The sequence below is a fragment of the Oncorhynchus gorbuscha genome, linkage group LG12 (assembly GCF_021184085.1).
Source record: "Oncorhynchus gorbuscha isolate QuinsamMale2020 ecotype Even-year linkage group LG12, OgorEven_v1.0, whole genome shotgun sequence".
NCBI classification, from domain to species: Eukaryota; Metazoa; Chordata; class Actinopteri; order Salmoniformes; family Salmonidae; genus Oncorhynchus; species Oncorhynchus gorbuscha.
Window position 1 is genome coordinate 43,069,252 of NC_060184.1, and position 17,431 is coordinate 43,086,682.

The following is a 17,431-nucleotide window of genomic DNA, read 5'->3' on the forward strand; positions in this document are numbered from 1 at the left end:
CACAGAAATGTCCGGGAACTTGCAGGTGTCTTGGTGGAAGTGTGGAGTATCATCTCACAGCAAGAACAGGCAAATCTGGTGCAGTCCATGAAGAGGAGATGCACTGCAGTACTTAGTGCAGCTGGTGGCCACACCAGATACTGACTGTTACTTTTGATTTTGACCCCCCCACCCTTTGTTCATGCACGCATTATTCAATTTCTGCTAGTCACATGTCTGTGGAACTTGTTCAGTTTATGTCTCAGTTGTTGAATCTTGTTATGTTCATACAAATATTTTCACATGTTAAGTTAGCTGAAAATAAACGCAGTTGACAGTGAGAGGACGTTTCTTTTTTGCCGTTTTTCTCTGTGCGTACATAGTCAATTGGCTGTTAAGTTGCAGAGTGAAGTTGATGAGTACTTTCGATGTGTGCGTGAGTGTAATTGGCGTTTGGCTCAGAGTGGATGATTACATGGCCACATGGCTGCCTACAGCTGCCTGATACGGAAAGTGTTTCTTGGTCATCAAGGGGCTTGCTTTTGTGACAGATGAGGCGTTTGGTTTGTATGCTATGCCTGTGATCTGTAGAGAGCTGCCATCCACTACTACTGCTCAGCAGTGACCCTTGGATGCCTCTCCAGATCCCATTAATAATACTGTTGCAGCACCACCCACCACCTTCCCAGGGTGGTCACATTGAGAATGACAGGAATGCTATGGCTAATTGATTTGATGAGTAGGGGTCAGAAGGTCCCAATGTCACATCCATCCCCAACATCTCATCATCTCCTCACCCATGCACTCACATGGCCTGGGACGGGATATAGCCTAAGCGTGTATGTTACCCACCAATAGGCCTAGATTCCCGTCAGAACACTCTGTCCTATACATCTCTCTGTTAAGGGGAAAAGGTGGCATATTCTAATGTGGAATCCTGGACTGAAACCTCTCTCCCTGTGGCTGTTAGTGAGCCATGTGTTTAACTTCTTCGAGATAGGGGGCGATCTTTACATTTTTGGATAAAAAACGTTCCCATTTTAAACAAGATATTTTGACACGAAAAGATGCTCGACTATGCATGTAATTGACAGCTTTGGAAAGAAAAAACAGATGTTTCCAAAACTGCAAAGATATTATCTGTGAGTGCCCCAGAACTAATGCTACAGGCGAAACCAAGATGAAATGTCATACAGGAAATGGTCCAGATTTCGAATGCCCTGTGTTCCAATGTCTCCTTATATGGCTGTGAATGCGCCAGGAATGAGCCTGCACTTTCTGTCATTTCCCCAAGGTGTCTGCAGCATTGTGACGTATTTGTAGGCATATCATTGGAAGATTGACCATAAGACTCTACATTTACCAGGTGTCCGCCCAGTGTCCTGCGTCGAAATTTGCGTAATCTCCAGGTCCATGCGCGTTCCATTTCTTCAGAGGAGAAACAAAACTGCCATGAATGATATATCATCGATAGATATTTGAAAAACACCTTGAGGATTGATTCTAAACAACGTTTGCCATGTTTCTGTCGATATTATGGAGTTAATTTGGAAAAAAGTTTGTTTTGCAATGACTTAATTTTCAGTTTTTTTTCTTACCCAAACGTGATGAACATAACAGAACGATTTGTCCTACACAAATAATATTTTTGGAAAAACTGAACATTTGCTATCTAACTGAGAGTCTCCTCATTGAAAACATCTGAAGTTCTTCAGAGGTAAATGATTTTATAAACAGTACGCAGTTGAGCAATCCCTGTCATCAGTTTTAGATACAGTAAACCATGAGACTGGTGAGTCAGGTTAGTCCTCCCACTAGTGGTTTACCCCATTGACTTAGAATAACAAACTCCAGCCTCCAGTTTTTTTACTGGAAGATCGACACAATATTTCCCCACCAAGCTGTTGGTCAGATGGTTGTTGCGTAAACTACTGAAGTGAGGAGATTGGACCTGCCCCAAATGGGTTGTCACAGTGTTCTTCTGAAGAGGTTCAGCTGAACAGGACATTTGGGAATGGTTGGTAAGGAGAGTGAGAACAGTGTTCTGGCTTGAAACGTGGGGCCTGGGGAACTCTCTCTCTCTCTCTCTCTCTCGCTCTCTCTGTAATTGTCTGGGTTAATGGTCTGGGTGTTGTCTTTAATAGCCTGTTCTTATTGTTAGCATGACTATTGAACTTGGATCGAGACAGGGTGGTGCACTCTTGTATGCATGAGTGGGAGCCATTATAAAAGCAAAAACATTTGGTTTGGTCGACTGCATTATGGCTTCTGTTGAACTCCATCAACCGTCACGTTGTCATTCCTTCTATTTTCTCTGAATTCAATACACACACATTCCACACACATTGACAGAATTTTACAGGCCCCAGTTCTGTTGTTGGTCAGATAACACTGAGAGAAAAATGCCTTCTCCAAAGACTCTGTGTTAGAAAAAGGCCGTCTTGATTTTCTCAGCTTCCAGATGTTTCATCCCCTCCAATCCCCCACCATCGACAGTCAATACCCCACAAATCACCCCCTGTCCACTGCCCCCCCCACCCCACATTTCCTCACACACACACACACACACACACACACACACACACACACACACACACACACACACACACACACACACACACACACACACACACACACACACACACACACACACACACACACACACACACACACATAAACTTCCATTGTTATAAACGTATGGTTGTATTTATTGTCATCTCGTCTAATCATGCGTGATATGGATATTGATCCATACTGGTCTCAGCTGCATGATGGGCTGTATGAGCTCATGGCCCAGAGGAATCCCAGCTGTGCTAACACACACTGGCCTCCCTCAGAGGAACACTGCAGTAAGGAAAGACCTAGCACACTGTAACAGCACTTTAACATGACCAGCGTGTTTAGTAGGCCCAGAAAGGTCATGAACTTTTACTGATGATCTGGGTGAGTTGTAATCAGGCGTTCTACATGAACACACACAGTGAATGCACCTGTATTGGCTGGGTCTGTCTGTCTCTGTCTCCCTCGTGGACATGGTAGGCTTAACTCTGGATCGATAGTGGCATGTTTGTGGTGATTAGGCAGTACTGTAGCTAGTCTCTAATAAGAGTGTGAGGAATGTGAGGGAAAGCATGTGCCTGCCCGGGGCCCAGCGAGGGAGAGAGGGCTCCATAGGGAATATCAGCCATCTCTAACCATATGTCACAGTCTGGATGTAGCTGGAGGTTCTAAGGAATATATTCTAGTCAGGGAGGCAGAGTGAGGAGAGAAAAATAGAACAGAACAATCTGTCTGGCCTTTTGACTCAGGGCCTCTGTCTGCGACTCATTTTAATACACTGTTGTTAATGTCTAATGCATTACCGATGGGCGATGGTTAAAATTCACTTCCGGTTTGTGTTTTTCCACAGTGTGGCTCAGACTCGTTTGTTTTTAATTGTCTATTGTTTTCAATAGACCTCTCAGAAGAAGCCTCTCTCTGCATCCCTCAGGATGTATGTGTGTGCCTGCCCGTTGTGTGTGTGGCACACTGCCTCCACAGTGCCCCATTCATACCAGGCTGGCATGGAGATACTGGGTCCCGTTCAGACGACCATATAGAGACAGACAGAGAGACTGTTCACTCCTCACAGAGAGACTCCATACATGCTGACCACTCACCAAACCAGGCACTGACTAGATCAACATGGATGAATATTGAACGATTGGCCATCACTGCTATGACTGAGATGTCTATCATGTCAACAGAGGATAGAGTTATGGACTCATAATTAAGTATGAGGGCTGGGTGATATGGCCTAAAAAGCATACCAACATTTTTTCAAACTAACGGGCAATTTGTGATATACAGTGCCTTCAGAAAGTATTCATGCCCTTGACAGATTCCACATTTTACAGCCTGAGTTTATAATGGATTAAATATTTTTTATCCCCATCTACACACCATACCCCATAATGACAAAGTGAAAACATGTTTTTAGAAATGTTTGCAAATATGTCGAAAATTAAATACAGAAATGTCTAATTTACATAAGTATTCACATCCCTTGCTATGACACCACAAATTGAGCTCAGGTGTATCAGATTTCCTTTGATCGTCCTTGAGATGTCACTACAACTTGATTGGAGTCAACAACAGGACAATGACCCCAAGCCAAAACAATGCTGGAATGGCTTTAGAACAAGAATGTGAAAGTCCTTGAGTGGCCCAGCGAAAGCCTAGACTCGAATCCCATTGAAAATCTGTGGAAAGATTGCTGTTCACCGCTAGGCTTGGACAGTATCCAGATTGTCATACCCTCATAACGACCTTCTGCCATACAAGGATATTCAGTAAAACCCCACTGAGCTTTTGTAATCCTGAAAGGTTAGCAAAATTCCATATGGAATGCTAACTAAATGCTAATGAGCATAGTGTGAACATTTTATACAGTCTCTGACCGAAACCATTTTCAGGATAATCATCCCAGCTCATAAAGTTATACAAGTAACAAAAAAATGCTACTCACAGTTTGCTGCACAAAACTAATACTAAACAGAAATGCTCTTGATCCAGGAGGGGATTATCTGTTTTTACCGGCAAGATAGCTAACGAGCTTCTTAGCAAACCAAATGCACAGCTGCAGAGCATTTAGCAACTTTTAGACAGTTACCTTAATAATGATACACTATCTAGCTGCTAAACATTCATTTGTGAATTCCACACTGCAACTAGATCACCCGGTGGGTGACTCACAAGACTCCGGTCTCTTGTCGTTGTGTGCTTGTTAACAAACATAGGGTGACTGGGTACTACCGGTAAAGCCTCATAATAAACCATTATTGCGATACAGGCCTTTGGAATATCGCGCGACACATACATTTGAATTCATCAAATTCATTCAATATATTACCCAGCCCTACTAAGTAGTTATGAGTCCAAAAGCTTCAGAGAGAAGCTGTCCAAGACCAATGAGTTAGTTGATTCTCTCCCTCTGGTTTCCTGGTAAAGAAATACACTAGGCACCAGCATGTTCTGCATCTCTATTGTTATTTTACAGTTCCTTGAAGGCATTTGGGGTTTGTGTATTCTGTTGAATAAGGTCTTTCTTGTTTATGTATGAGGAACCACACCACACTTCCACACAAAGACAGGAACCCAGCAGAGAGCTGAAAGCTCCCCTGTCCGGAAGAGGGTGTTTGGGTATGGGATTTAAAGGGCATGTTAGGTCTGTATGTTAGCATACCAAATCCAGGAAACACTCATGGTTGGCCGTATCAATTATTTGGACTTTCAATTTGAATGAATGCCTAAAATACACATCGCGAAGACTTTAGTGAGGTGTATTTTTAAACTGGGAGTTGTATTTAATGTGTGTAAACTAGAGGTCGACCGATTAAGCGGAATGGCCGATTTCAAGTTTTCATAACAATCGGAAATCGGTATTTTTGGACACCAATTTGGCAGATTTTTTTATATATCATTATTTTATTTTTTTCCACCTTTATTTAATCTTTATTTAACTAGGCAAGTCAGTTAAGAACACATTCTTACTTTCAATGATGGCCTAGGAACGGTGGGTTAACTGCCTCGTTCAGGGGCAGAACGACAGATTTTTACCTTGTCAGCTCAGGGATTCAATCTTGCAACCTTACAGTTAACTAGTCCAACGCTCTAACCACCTGATTACATTGCACTCCACGAGGAGCCTGTTACGCGAATGCAGTAAGCCAAGGTAAGTTGCGAGCTAGCATTAAACTTATCTTATAAAAACAATCAATCAATCATAATCACTAGTTAACTACACTGCGTTGCATATAATCGATGCGGTGGGTATCGTCGCTCCAATGTGTACCTAACCATAAACATGAATGCCTTTCTTAAAATCAATACACAGAAGTATATATTTTTAAACCTGTATATTTAGCTAAAAGAAATACAGGTTATCAGGCAATATTAACCAGGTGAAATTGTGTCACTTCTCTGGGCGTTGATTGCACGCAGAGTCAGTTTATATACAACAATTTGGGCCGCCTAATTTGCCAGAAATTCAAATCAAATCAAATCACATTTTATTTGTCACATACACATGGTTAGCAGATGTTAAATGCGAGTGTAGCGAAATGCTTGTGCTTCTAGTTCCGACAATGCAGTGATAACCAACAAATAATCTAACTAACAATTCCAAAACTACTGTCTTATACACAGTGTAAGGGGATAAGGAACATGTACATAAGGATATATGAATGAGTGATGGTACAGAGCAGCATACAGTAGATGGTATCGAGTACAGTATATACATATGAGATGAGTGTGTAGACAAAGTAAACAAAGTGGCATAGTTAAAGTGGCTAGTGATACATGTGTTACATAAGGATGCAGTCGATGATGTAGAGTACAGTATATACATATGCATATGAGATGAATAATGTAGGGTAAGTAACATTATATAAGGTAGCATTGTTTAAAGTGGCTAGTGATATATTTACATCATTTCCCATCAATTCCCATTATTAAAATGGCTGGAGTTGGGTCAGTGTCAATGACAGTGTGTTGGCAGCAGCCACTCAATGTTAGTGGTGGCTGTTTAACAGTCTGATGGCCTTGAGATAGAAGCTGTTTTTCAGTCTCTCGGTCCCAGCTTTGATGCACCTGTACTGACCTCGCCTTCTGGATGATAGCGGGGTGGACAGGCAGTGGTTTGGGTGGTTGATGTCCTTGATGATCTTTATGGCCTTCCTGTAACAACGGGTGGTGTAGGTGTCCTGGAGGCAGGTAGTTTGCCCCCGGTGATGCGTTGTGCAGTCCTCACTACCCTCTGGAGAGCCTTACGGTTGAGGACGGAGCAGTTGCCGTACCAGGCGGTGATACAGCCCGCCAGGATGCTCTCGATTGTGCATCTGTAGAAGTTTGTGAGTGCTTTTGGTGACAAGCCAAATTTCTTCAGCCTCCTGAGGTTGAATAGGCGCTGCTGCGCCTTCTTCACGACGCTGTCAGTGTGAGTGGACCAATTCAGTTTGTCTGTGATGTGTATGCCGAGGAACTTAAAACTAGCTACCCTCTCCACTACTGTTCCATCGATGTGGATAGGGGGGTGTTCCCTCTGCTGTTTCCTGAAGTCCACAATCATCTCCTTAGTTTTGTTGACGTTGAGTGTGAGGTTATTTTCCTGACACCACACTCTGAGGGCCCTCACCTCCTCCCTGTAGGCCATCTCGTCGTTGTTGGTAATCAAGCCTACCACTGTTGTGTCGTCCGCAAACTTGATGATTGAGTTGGAAGCGTGCATGGCCACGCAGTCGTGGGTGGACAGGGAGTACAGGAGAGGGCTCAGAACGCACCCTTGTGGGGCCCCCGTGTTGAGGATCAGCGGGGAGGAGATGTTGTTGCCTACCCTCACCACCTGGGGGCGGCCCGTCAGGAAGTCCAGTACCCAGTTGCACAGGGCGGGGTCGAGACCCAGGGTCTCGAGCTTGATGACGAGCTTGGAGGGTACTATGGTGTTGAATGCCGAGTTTACGTAATTATTACATAACATTGAAGGTTGTGCAATGAAACAGAAGTATTTAAACTTATGGATGCCACCTGTTAGATAAAATACGGAACGATTCCATATTTCACTGAACGATTAAACGTCTTGTTTTCGAGATGATCGTTTCCGGATTTGACCATATTAATGACCTAACGCTCGTATTTCTGTGTGTTATTATGTTATAACTAAGTCTATGATTTGATAGACCAGTCTGACTGCGTGGTGGTAGGCAGCAGCAGGCTCGTAAGCATTCGTAAGCATTGCCAGCAGCTCTTCATTGTGCTTCAAGCATTGCGCTGTTTATGACTTCAAGCCTATCAACTTCCGACTTTAGGCTGGTATAACCGATATGAAATGGCTAGCTAGTTAGCGGGGTGCGCGCTAATAGCGTTTCAAACGTCACTCGCTCTGAGACTTGGAGTAGTTGTTCCCCTTGCTCTGCATGGGTAACGCTGCTTCGAGGGTGGCTGTTGTCGATGTGTTCCTGGTTCGAGCCCAGGTAGGAGCGAGGAGAGGGACGGAAGCTATACTGTTACACTGGCAATACTATAGTGCCTATAAGAACATCCAATAGTCAAAGGTTAATGAAATACAAATGGTATAAAGATAAATAGTCCTATAATTCCTATAATAACTACAACCTAAATAAAACTTCTTACCTGGGAATATTGAAGACTCATGTTAAAAGGAACCACCAGCTTTTATATGTTCTCATATTCTGAGCAAGGAACTGAAACGTTAGCTTTCTTTACATGGTACATATTGCACTTTTACTTTCTTCTCCAACACTTTGTTTTTGTATTATTTAAACAAAATTGAACATGTTTCATTATTTATTTGAGGCTAAATTGATTTTATTGATGTATTATATTAGGTTAAAATAAGTATTCATTCAGTATTGTTGTAATTGTCATTATAACAAATACATTTTAAAAATCGTCTGATTAATCAGTATCAGCTTTATTTTGGTCCTCCAATAATCGGTATCGGTATCGGCATTGAAAAATCATAATCGGTCGACCTCTAGCGTAAACAGATGTGTATGAATGGCAAGGTTGTGCTGCACTCCCTGTCCAGACACAGTGGGTGGCTGCCACCTTTCGTGTGTGTGTGTGTGTGTGTGTGTGTGTGTGTGTGTGTGTGTGTGTGTGTGTGTGTGTGTGTGTGTGTGTGTGTGTGTGTGTGTGTGTGTGTGTGTGTGTGTGTGTGTGTGTGTGTGTGTGTGTGTGTGTGTGTGTGTGTGTGTGTGTGTGTGTGTGTGTGTGTGTGTGTCAGGTGGAGCTGGAGGCCTTAGGCTTAATGGACCATGGAGGCTATGGGCTAGTAGAGAAACACACTGGCATGTACACACAGCACACATACGCCACATGCACAGCACACCGGCCTCTACCAGAGAAACAAACAAACGGAAACACACTGACCCAGACACTCTTCATCTCTACAGGAATTTGTTTAAAGGTCTTTTTCTTCCACAAATCATACTGATTTACTTTCCTTCTCCTTTCTCCTTCCTATTCTCCTACGCAACAGGTCATAGCTAGTATAGCCCACAGAGCTAATTGGTAAATGTGCTGGAAGCTCTAACCTGATCCATCTCTAACAGACTTGCCCTCCCTCAGTAGTGCGTTAGCTAATAATCTCACCCTAGAGTGGCCCTAGAAGTGGCGTGCGAGTAATTTGATTTGTGTTCTCTTGCACACCGCCCGCCACACTGCACCGCCGTGCCCGGCCATGCTAGCTGAACTAATTACAAGCGTATGTGACAGGGGTTTTATTAAGCTGTGCTTCACCCAGAGTGAAAGACAGATGGGGAGCTGAGGTTGTTAGTCAGTCCCTTTTCCCTCGCCCGGACTACTGTACTGTGGAGGTGGAAGCAGTGGGGGGAGGGTGGAGCTTACTGAAGGGATTGGCTCAGCTTGAATCTTATACACTGTATACAGTAGTGAAACCAATGTTATTCGTCCAGACAAAGGCTTTGGTGCCATTTTGGGCCCTCAAATTGAGTAATCAGTGTGAATCTGCAAGTGTCTCCCCAACTTACAATTTCTTCCTTCCATACCAGTGCAAACATTGATGGTTCATTGATACCGCTTGCTGTGCTCTTCTTTTATTCTCTCCCTCTGAATCTGATGTTTTCTTACTCTGTCTGTCCTTCTGAATGACTGACCACTCTCTCTCTTTGTGTGTATGTGTGTGTTGTGTAGGATGGTTCTCTGGGGAACATTGATGACCTGGCCCAGGAGTACTCAGAGTACTACAACACCTCATTCAGTGACGTAAGCGACCGCATGGAGGAGCTACGCAAGAGACGTGTGTCCCAGGACCTCGACACGGTACGTCCCCACAAACACACTCATCACATCACGTCACATACTAAGTACCCACAAACACCGATCATACTGTTGCATGTCCCTACAAACTCAAGTCCACAAACCCTACTGGAATACAAGAGAACTGAGTTCCCACCAACCATAATTTACTACTGCAGTAGAGTATACCTGAGTCCCATCAAAACAGGAAACCCACCATATAGACCTGCAGCAACTAGGCTAGGCTTACACAGTCTAGAAATGTGAAGTGAGAGCCAAGGTTCTGAGGAAATGTTTCATTTTCTCAGATCTCCTTTTATAATTCATAATATCCTCAAACACCCCATTCTTGGATCGGCTTGGTATCTTTACAGTGTGATTGTCCAGTGTGCTGCCAACAGCCTGGAAGTCAGTCAGGAAGTAGGGGGAGTTTAGTTTGGAAAGTGAGCGAGCGAGTGTTTTGTGTTTGTGACTCTTTTCTAAAGCAGTTAGTTTGCCCTCCCGCCTCCCCAGTGCCTGAAAGTGCTTATTTGTGTTCTAGGGGTTCACGTTCACAGGGATGTAGGGTAGTGGGGCATGGCACTCCTGCGTTGCCTCGTTACTGATGGAGGTATTGAAGAATGCAGTTGGTTCTGGCAGCGAACACCGCTCTGCCCCTGTGCTGCTCGGAGCACCCCTGAGGGTCTATACTCCACACACACACACACACACACACACACACACACACACACACACACACACACACACACACACACACACACACACACACACACACACACACACACACACACACACACACACACACACACACACACACACACACACACACACACACACAACACTCAGAGAGAGAGAGAGCGAGGGGGGGGGGGGTTGTGTTCATACGCTAGCTTTATAAATGTGCTATGATGACACTATTCAAAGTGATTTGTATCTGTTTAGACCTCTTGAAAACAGATGGCATCATTTCAGTTATGAAGTCTCATTTCCAGAACCAATAGCAGGAAACTGGGTACATCTAACCTGACCTCAGTACAGTCTACTCATCCTGAACCTAAAAGGAGGGAGCCGACTTAAACATTTCAATCATTTTTCACGTGCTTCGTAAACAAGAGGTGTAGACTAACAGTGACATATTTTCTTACGGGCCCTTGCCAAAAATGCAGAGGGATAGGAAATAGAGAAATAATTTTTACAAGTAATAATAAATACATAATGAGTAATGATAACTTGGCTATATACATGGGATACCAGTACCGAGTCAATGTGCAGGGGTACCAGATAGTTGAGGTAGATATGTACATATAACTAGAAATAAAGTGACTAGGCACCAGGAAAGATAATAAATAGTAGCCAGTCAAAAGTATTTGTGCAAAAAGGGCCAATGCAGATTGACCAAGTAGCTATTTGGTTAAGTATTGAACTAACTATTTCGCAGTCTTATGGATTGGGAGTAGAAGCTTTTCAGGGTCATGTTGGTTCCGGACTTGGTTCATTGATACCGCTTGCTGTGCTCTAGCAGAGAGAACATTCTGACTTGGGTAGCTGGAGACACAGACAGGTATAGAGGTCCTAGATGGCAGTGAGCTCGGCCCAAGTGATGTACTGGACCGTACACACTACCCCCTGTAGAGCCTTGCGGTCAGACACCAAGCAGTTCCCAAACCAAGGGGCGATGTAGCCAGTCAAGATGCTCTCAATGGTGCAGCTGTCTAACTTTTGGAGGACCCGAGGGCCCATGCCAAATAATTTCAGACTCCTGAGGGGGGGAGGTGTTGTCGTGCCCTCTACACAACTGTTTTGATGTTTGTGAGTGTCAGAAGGGTGAAAGAAGAAAAGTATTTGAGTGTCATTCGCATAGCAACGGTAGGAGAGACCATGCGAGGATATGATGAAGCTGCGTGACTTGGTGTATAGAGAGAAGAGGAGTGGGCCTAGAACCGAGTCCTGGGGGACACCATTAGTGACATTACATGGTGCAGACACCCAGCCCTTAGAGGGTGGAGAGGAGGATCTGATGGTTCACGTTGTTGAAGGCAGCAGATTAATCAAGGAGGATGAGAACAGAGAAGAGAGAGTCAGCTTTGGCAGTGTGGAGAGCGTCCGTGACACAGAGAAGAGTGGTCTCGGTCGAGTGACCCGTCTCGGTCGAGTGACCCGTCTTGGACGCTCTAAGAAGGCTACGCACCCAATGCATATGGTACACTTCTCAAATGTCTGTTCAATTAAAATGCTGCAGGTCAAAAGTCCGGTGCCACATTTTCCTAATGGAAAACCTGGTGTGTGTGTGTTTTGTGTTTCCATGTGTGTGCTTACAAGTGTGTGAGAAGATGAGTGAAGTGGGTCACCTCTGCACGTATTGGGAAGGTTGGGAAGGTTCCATCCTGGGATGGGACAGGACTGGGCCCTGGGGGCCCGGGGCAGCCTGGAGTTGGTCAGGGAAGCGTAATGAGCATCTCTTAAAGGGAAAGCTGGAAGAGGAGGAAAAGAAGAAGAAGGAGGACAAGAGAGCCTGCAGCTGTCTGTCCCCCCTGCACAACTTGGCAAGAAAGAGGGGGAAGAACAGAGAGAACATAGAAGATATGGTGTCAGAACTAGGCTTGGGAGGTATACCCTACATACCGTTTACTGGGGTATTTAGAAAAAGCCACTGGATGATTTTTCAATACAGTCAAAACTATTTAAAAAAAAAGTTTTTCAAAGTTTGAATATTTGCAGCGGCCTTTTAAGTTAACACTTGCAGTCAACGTGTGCAATACGTTAGGAGATAAAGCAGGTTGCTTCCTTCATTTCACTGGTCACATTTGGCATGATGAAGCTTACGTAGTTCCCCAGAACAGTTGAGCCAGTCACGTGTTCGTTTGTCAATAGCACAACGGGCTGAAGCTGGAGCTGATGAGTCCATATCTATGGGTGAGTCTCTGATGTGCGGCGCACATCAGGCGATGACTTCAAATTGTATGCTATTCACTACTACATTTTTTGCCTTCAGATATCTTATAATGGCTTTCTGCCAGAAGTCAAGTAGCTCTGGGTGACTTATCTGTACAGTTGCCATTTTTCCCCCCTGTGCTTCCTACTAGCGTTTTCTTCTCCTCTGTTCATCTCCTGTCTGCTCTGTGTACACCTGCTGCTCTTTCTCCAGAAAAGCATGCATCACAACTTTGCTCATTTCCAACAATTGATCTTGTTTACTTTCGCGTGTAAATGTACCCACTCACCAAAAATGACATTCGGTAGCTACTGACTATGCTTGTATAACTTTATGAGCTGGATTTGCCTGTCTTTGCAATTAGTTTGTTCGTTTTCGCTTGTTAGCATTTAGCTAACATGGTCTATATGATTCCGCTATTAGTTTGTGTTAATTGTTAGCAGTCTTGGTAATAGAGGCCAAATGGGCTTTTCTTGCGTTTTTAGCACCTACTTGTGTGCTATACAGGTAATATTGTAAATCCTGGGATGAGAGAAGGACGGATGGTATGACAATGTGAACATCTGGATACAATGCCTCCCGAGTGGGGCAGTGGTCTAAGGTACTGCATTGTGGTGTGTGAAGCGTCAGTACAGACCCGGGTTTGATCCCAGGCTGTGTCGCAGCCGGCCATGACCGGAAAGACCCATGAGGTGGCCAGGCCAGGCGCATGCTTGCGGATTGCCCCCAGTCTTGAAACATAAGCACATAGCAAACATTCTACAGTCAGTATTGAGTGTTTTCAGCACAGTTTTCTTGCCAGCTGCCATTGCTCCACTCTCTCCCTAGCTGGTGTTATGTGTCTAGACTGGACCTTCACAGACGGTCTCAATGTCCTTGGCACAATAGCTATGGAAAACTGGAACGAGGGAAGGAGAAGGGGGCAGAGAGAGAACAGAGAGAACAGAGAGAACAGAGTAGTGTGTGAGAGAGAACAGAGAGAGAGAGAGAGAGACGGAGCAAAAATATTAAGAAATAAAGAGAGCGTGAGAGAGAGAGAGAGAGAGAGAGAGAGTGAGAAGGGGTAGAAGGGGTAGAGCTAAAGAGGGAGACAGGGCAGTGGAAGATAGAGAGAAAGGACTATTGTGCCATAAAAAGTGTGGCTGCCAGCCAGCCCTATCTAGGATCTCCCCGAGGAGCAATAGGAGTGAGTTATAGATAAGGTCATTATGTTAAAATGGCGGATACGGACATTAAATGGGCTGGCATTTAGGGAGGGGTTGTCTGTCACAGCTGAAGGGTACGAGCATGGTGGTTCTCAGACGACTTCCACCCCGCTGCTTCTCTCCTGGCCTTTTCTCTCTACTGGCACTCATTGGGATCTCTCCTCTTTCTTTGCTTCTTCTCTTATGTTGCCTCCTCTCCCTTCTTCACCCTCCTGCTGCAACACACAAAGATCCTTCCTGTCCGGTCTGGACTAGCCTCTGGTCACTGTAGCTGTAACGTTCCCTGAACCTAACAGTCTGACTAGAAAAGTAAGTTGAGGGCAAGCAAACATGACAGTGGACATTGGAAGACTGTTCCTCTGTAGTGAGAAAGGCCATAGGGCAATGTTCTTTAATTCTGGTCCTGGAGACCCACACGGCATGCATGCTTTTGTTCCTGCCCAGTACCAACACACCTGACCAGATTCGACTAATCAATGTCTTTAATGTACCGTGGATCTTCATGACCAGGATTAAGGACCACTTCCCTCGGTGAGTCTGAGAAGTTTTTGGACCACTGCAGGCTGTAGTGGTCTGTAGACTACTGACTGAGCCACAGAGCTGAAGTTGCCCCTTGAAAAACCCTTTGGAATCCGCTTATGGCTGTGGTTAAGTATTTGTCGTTAGAGCAAAACCATAGCCGCTTCGTGTTTCTCTTTTTGTTCCCTTCAACTCACTTTCTGTTAGCCTCATAATGAGTTCACCATGTCTCAATATCACATACTTGATAAAGATCCAGTTTGCTTTATTTTGTCTCTCTCCCTCACTTCTCCCCCAGACGTCTTGCAACACATCAAACCTTTCGGGGGGGGGGGGGGGGGGGGGGGGGGGGGGGGGCGTGTTGCACAAACCAAACAAAATGGCTAGTTAATTTGATTTGTGAAACACTTACCCCAACCCCAGGGGCTTGTCCTGTGCCCTGATGACAGCAGTGGGATCTTGGCTGTGTTCCATAAGCTCTTGATGCAGGCTCTCTCTGTGATGACTATCAGTGTACCCTCTTCCTGTCTGACCGTTGCTCGGCTAGTCCCCCCGTCTTCATTTTAGCTTTATGAGCAGCCAGAACACAATAGGTTAAGCAAACACCCCTCTTGGAATGAGGGCTATGGATTAACTCCATCACACACAGTCGCCTAGCTGCCTTAGAGACCCACTGACTGTGCGGCTTTCTCTTCCTGCTTGATTCAAATTGATTGGTTTGGCCAAGAACAGTTAAGCTCCACTGGTGATTCTAATAGGTGCCATTTTAACAAGAGTGAGCATTAAACAGTGGTATCTTCTTGTTGTCATTATATAGAAAAGCCACTTTTGTCAAAGGCTTTGAAACCTATTTCTGTCCCAGTCTCACTCTTGTCTCTCTATTGTCCTGACTGTTGCCCGGATGTGGCAGGGATTGAAAACTAGTGCGAACTACAAAGGGAAACCGAGCCACGAGCTGCCCAGTGACGCAAGCATACCAGACGAGCTAAATGCCTTTTATGCTGGCTTCGATCCAAGCAACACAGCACCAGCTGTTCTGGGTGACTGTATGATAATGCTCTGGGTGGCCGATGTGAGAAAGACCTTAAAAGAGGTCAACATTCACAAAGCCGTGGGGCCAGATGGATTGCCAGGATGTGTACTCAAAGCATGTGTGGACCAAATGGCAAGTGTCTTCACTGACATTTTCAACCTCTCCCTGACCGAGTCTGTAATACCTACATTTTTCAAGCAGACCACTATAGTCCCTGTGCCCAAGGAAGCGAAGGTAGCCTGCCTAATTGATTACCACCCCGTAGCACTCACGTCGATAGCCATGAAGTGCTTTTAAAGGCTGGCCATGGCTCACATCAACACCATTATCCCAGAAACCCTAGACCCACTCCAATTTGCATACTGCCCCAACAGATCCACAGAGGACACAATCACACTCCACACTGCACTTTCCCACTGGGACAAAAGGAACACCTATGTGAGAATTCTGTTAATTGACTTCAGCTCAGCGTTCAACACCATAGTGCCCACAAAGCTCATTACTAAGCTAAGGACCCTGAGACTAAACACCTCCCTCTGCAACTGGATCCTGGACTTCCTGACGGGCCGCCTCCAGGTGGTAAGGGCAGGCAACAACATGTCTGCTACGCTGAGCCTCAATACTTGTTTCCCCTCAGGGGTGTGTGCTTAGTCCCCTCCTGTACTCCCTGTTCACCCACGACTTCATGGCCAGACACGACTCCAACACCATCATTAAGTTTGCTGACGACACAGTGGTAGGTCTGATCTCCCACAATGATTAGACAGCCTATAGGGAGGAGGTCAGAGACCTGGCAGTGTGGTGCCAGGACAACAACCTCACCCTCAATGTGAGCAAGACAAAAGAGCTGATCGTGGACTACAGGAAAAGGCGGGCCAAACAGACCCCTATTAACAACGGCGGGGCTGTAGGGAAGCGGGTCGAGAGTTTCAAGTTTCTTGGTGTCCACATCACCAACAAACTATCATGGTCCAAACACACCAAGACAGTCGTGAAGAGGGCAGGACAACACCTTTTACCCCTCAGGAGACTGAAAAGATTTGGCACGGTCCCCAGATCCTCAAAATGTTCTATAGCTGCACCATCTGGTTGCATCACCGCCTAGTGTGGTAATTGCGCGACATATGACCTTAAGGCGCTATAGAGGGTAGTTATTTGGTAAATATTTTCTTAACTCTTTATTTAATGGCATTGTAAGTAAGCTTTTCACGGTAAGGTCTACACCTCAAGTTTGATTTGATTTGATTATCAGTACATCAACTCTAGCCCTGTAATCAGTGTTGGATGTGTGTGTATATGGTATCATCTTAGATCCACTTAGTGCTGGATGGCCGCAGAGGTATTTTATGCTGACGTATCCACAGAAAGACACTGTGGAAAGGGTTGGTCGATACTGGAGATAGGAACCTTGTAGGGCAGAGGTATTTTATGCTAACGTATCCACAGAAAGACACTGTGGAAAGGGTTGGTCGATACTGGAGATAGGAACCTTGTAGGGCAGAGGTATTTCATGCTGACGTATCCACAGAAAGACACTGTGGAAAGGGTTGGTCGATACTGGAGATAGGAACCTTTTAAGGCAGAGGTATTTTATGCTGACGTATCCACAGAAAGACACTGTGGAAAGGGTTGGTCGATACTGGAGATAGGAACCTTGTAGGGCAGAGGTCTTTTATGCTAACGTATCCACAGAAAGACACTGTGGAAAGGGTTGGTCGATACTGGAGATAGGAACCTTGTAGGGCAGAGGTATTTTATGCTGACGTATCCACAGAAAGACACTGGGGAAAGGGTTGGTCGATACTGGAGATAGGAACCTTGTAGGGCAAAGGTATTTCATGCTGACGTATCCACAGAAAGACACTGTGGAAAGGGTTGGTCGATACTGGAGATAGGAACCTTTTAGGGCAGAGGTATTTTATGCTGACGTATCCACAGAAAGAC

The 17,431-nt window shown here is 45.0% G+C and overlaps 1 protein-coding gene across 4 annotated transcripts in view; it reads left to right on the top strand.

The window, feature by feature from the left end:
- LOC123991029 (SAM and SH3 domain-containing protein 1-like) overlaps positions 1 to 17,431 on the top strand; it is a 325,322-nt gene that overhangs the window by 240,069 nt on the left and 67,822 nt on the right. For all 4 annotated transcript variants that reach the window (XM_046292156.1, XM_046292160.1, XM_046292157.1 and 1 more), the window contains exon 2: positions 9,694 to 9,822. In XM_046292156.1, the coding sequence (XP_046148112.1) occupies positions 9,694 to 9,822 (129 nt within the window). The remainder of the gene's footprint in view (positions 1 to 9,693; positions 9,823 to 17,431) is intronic.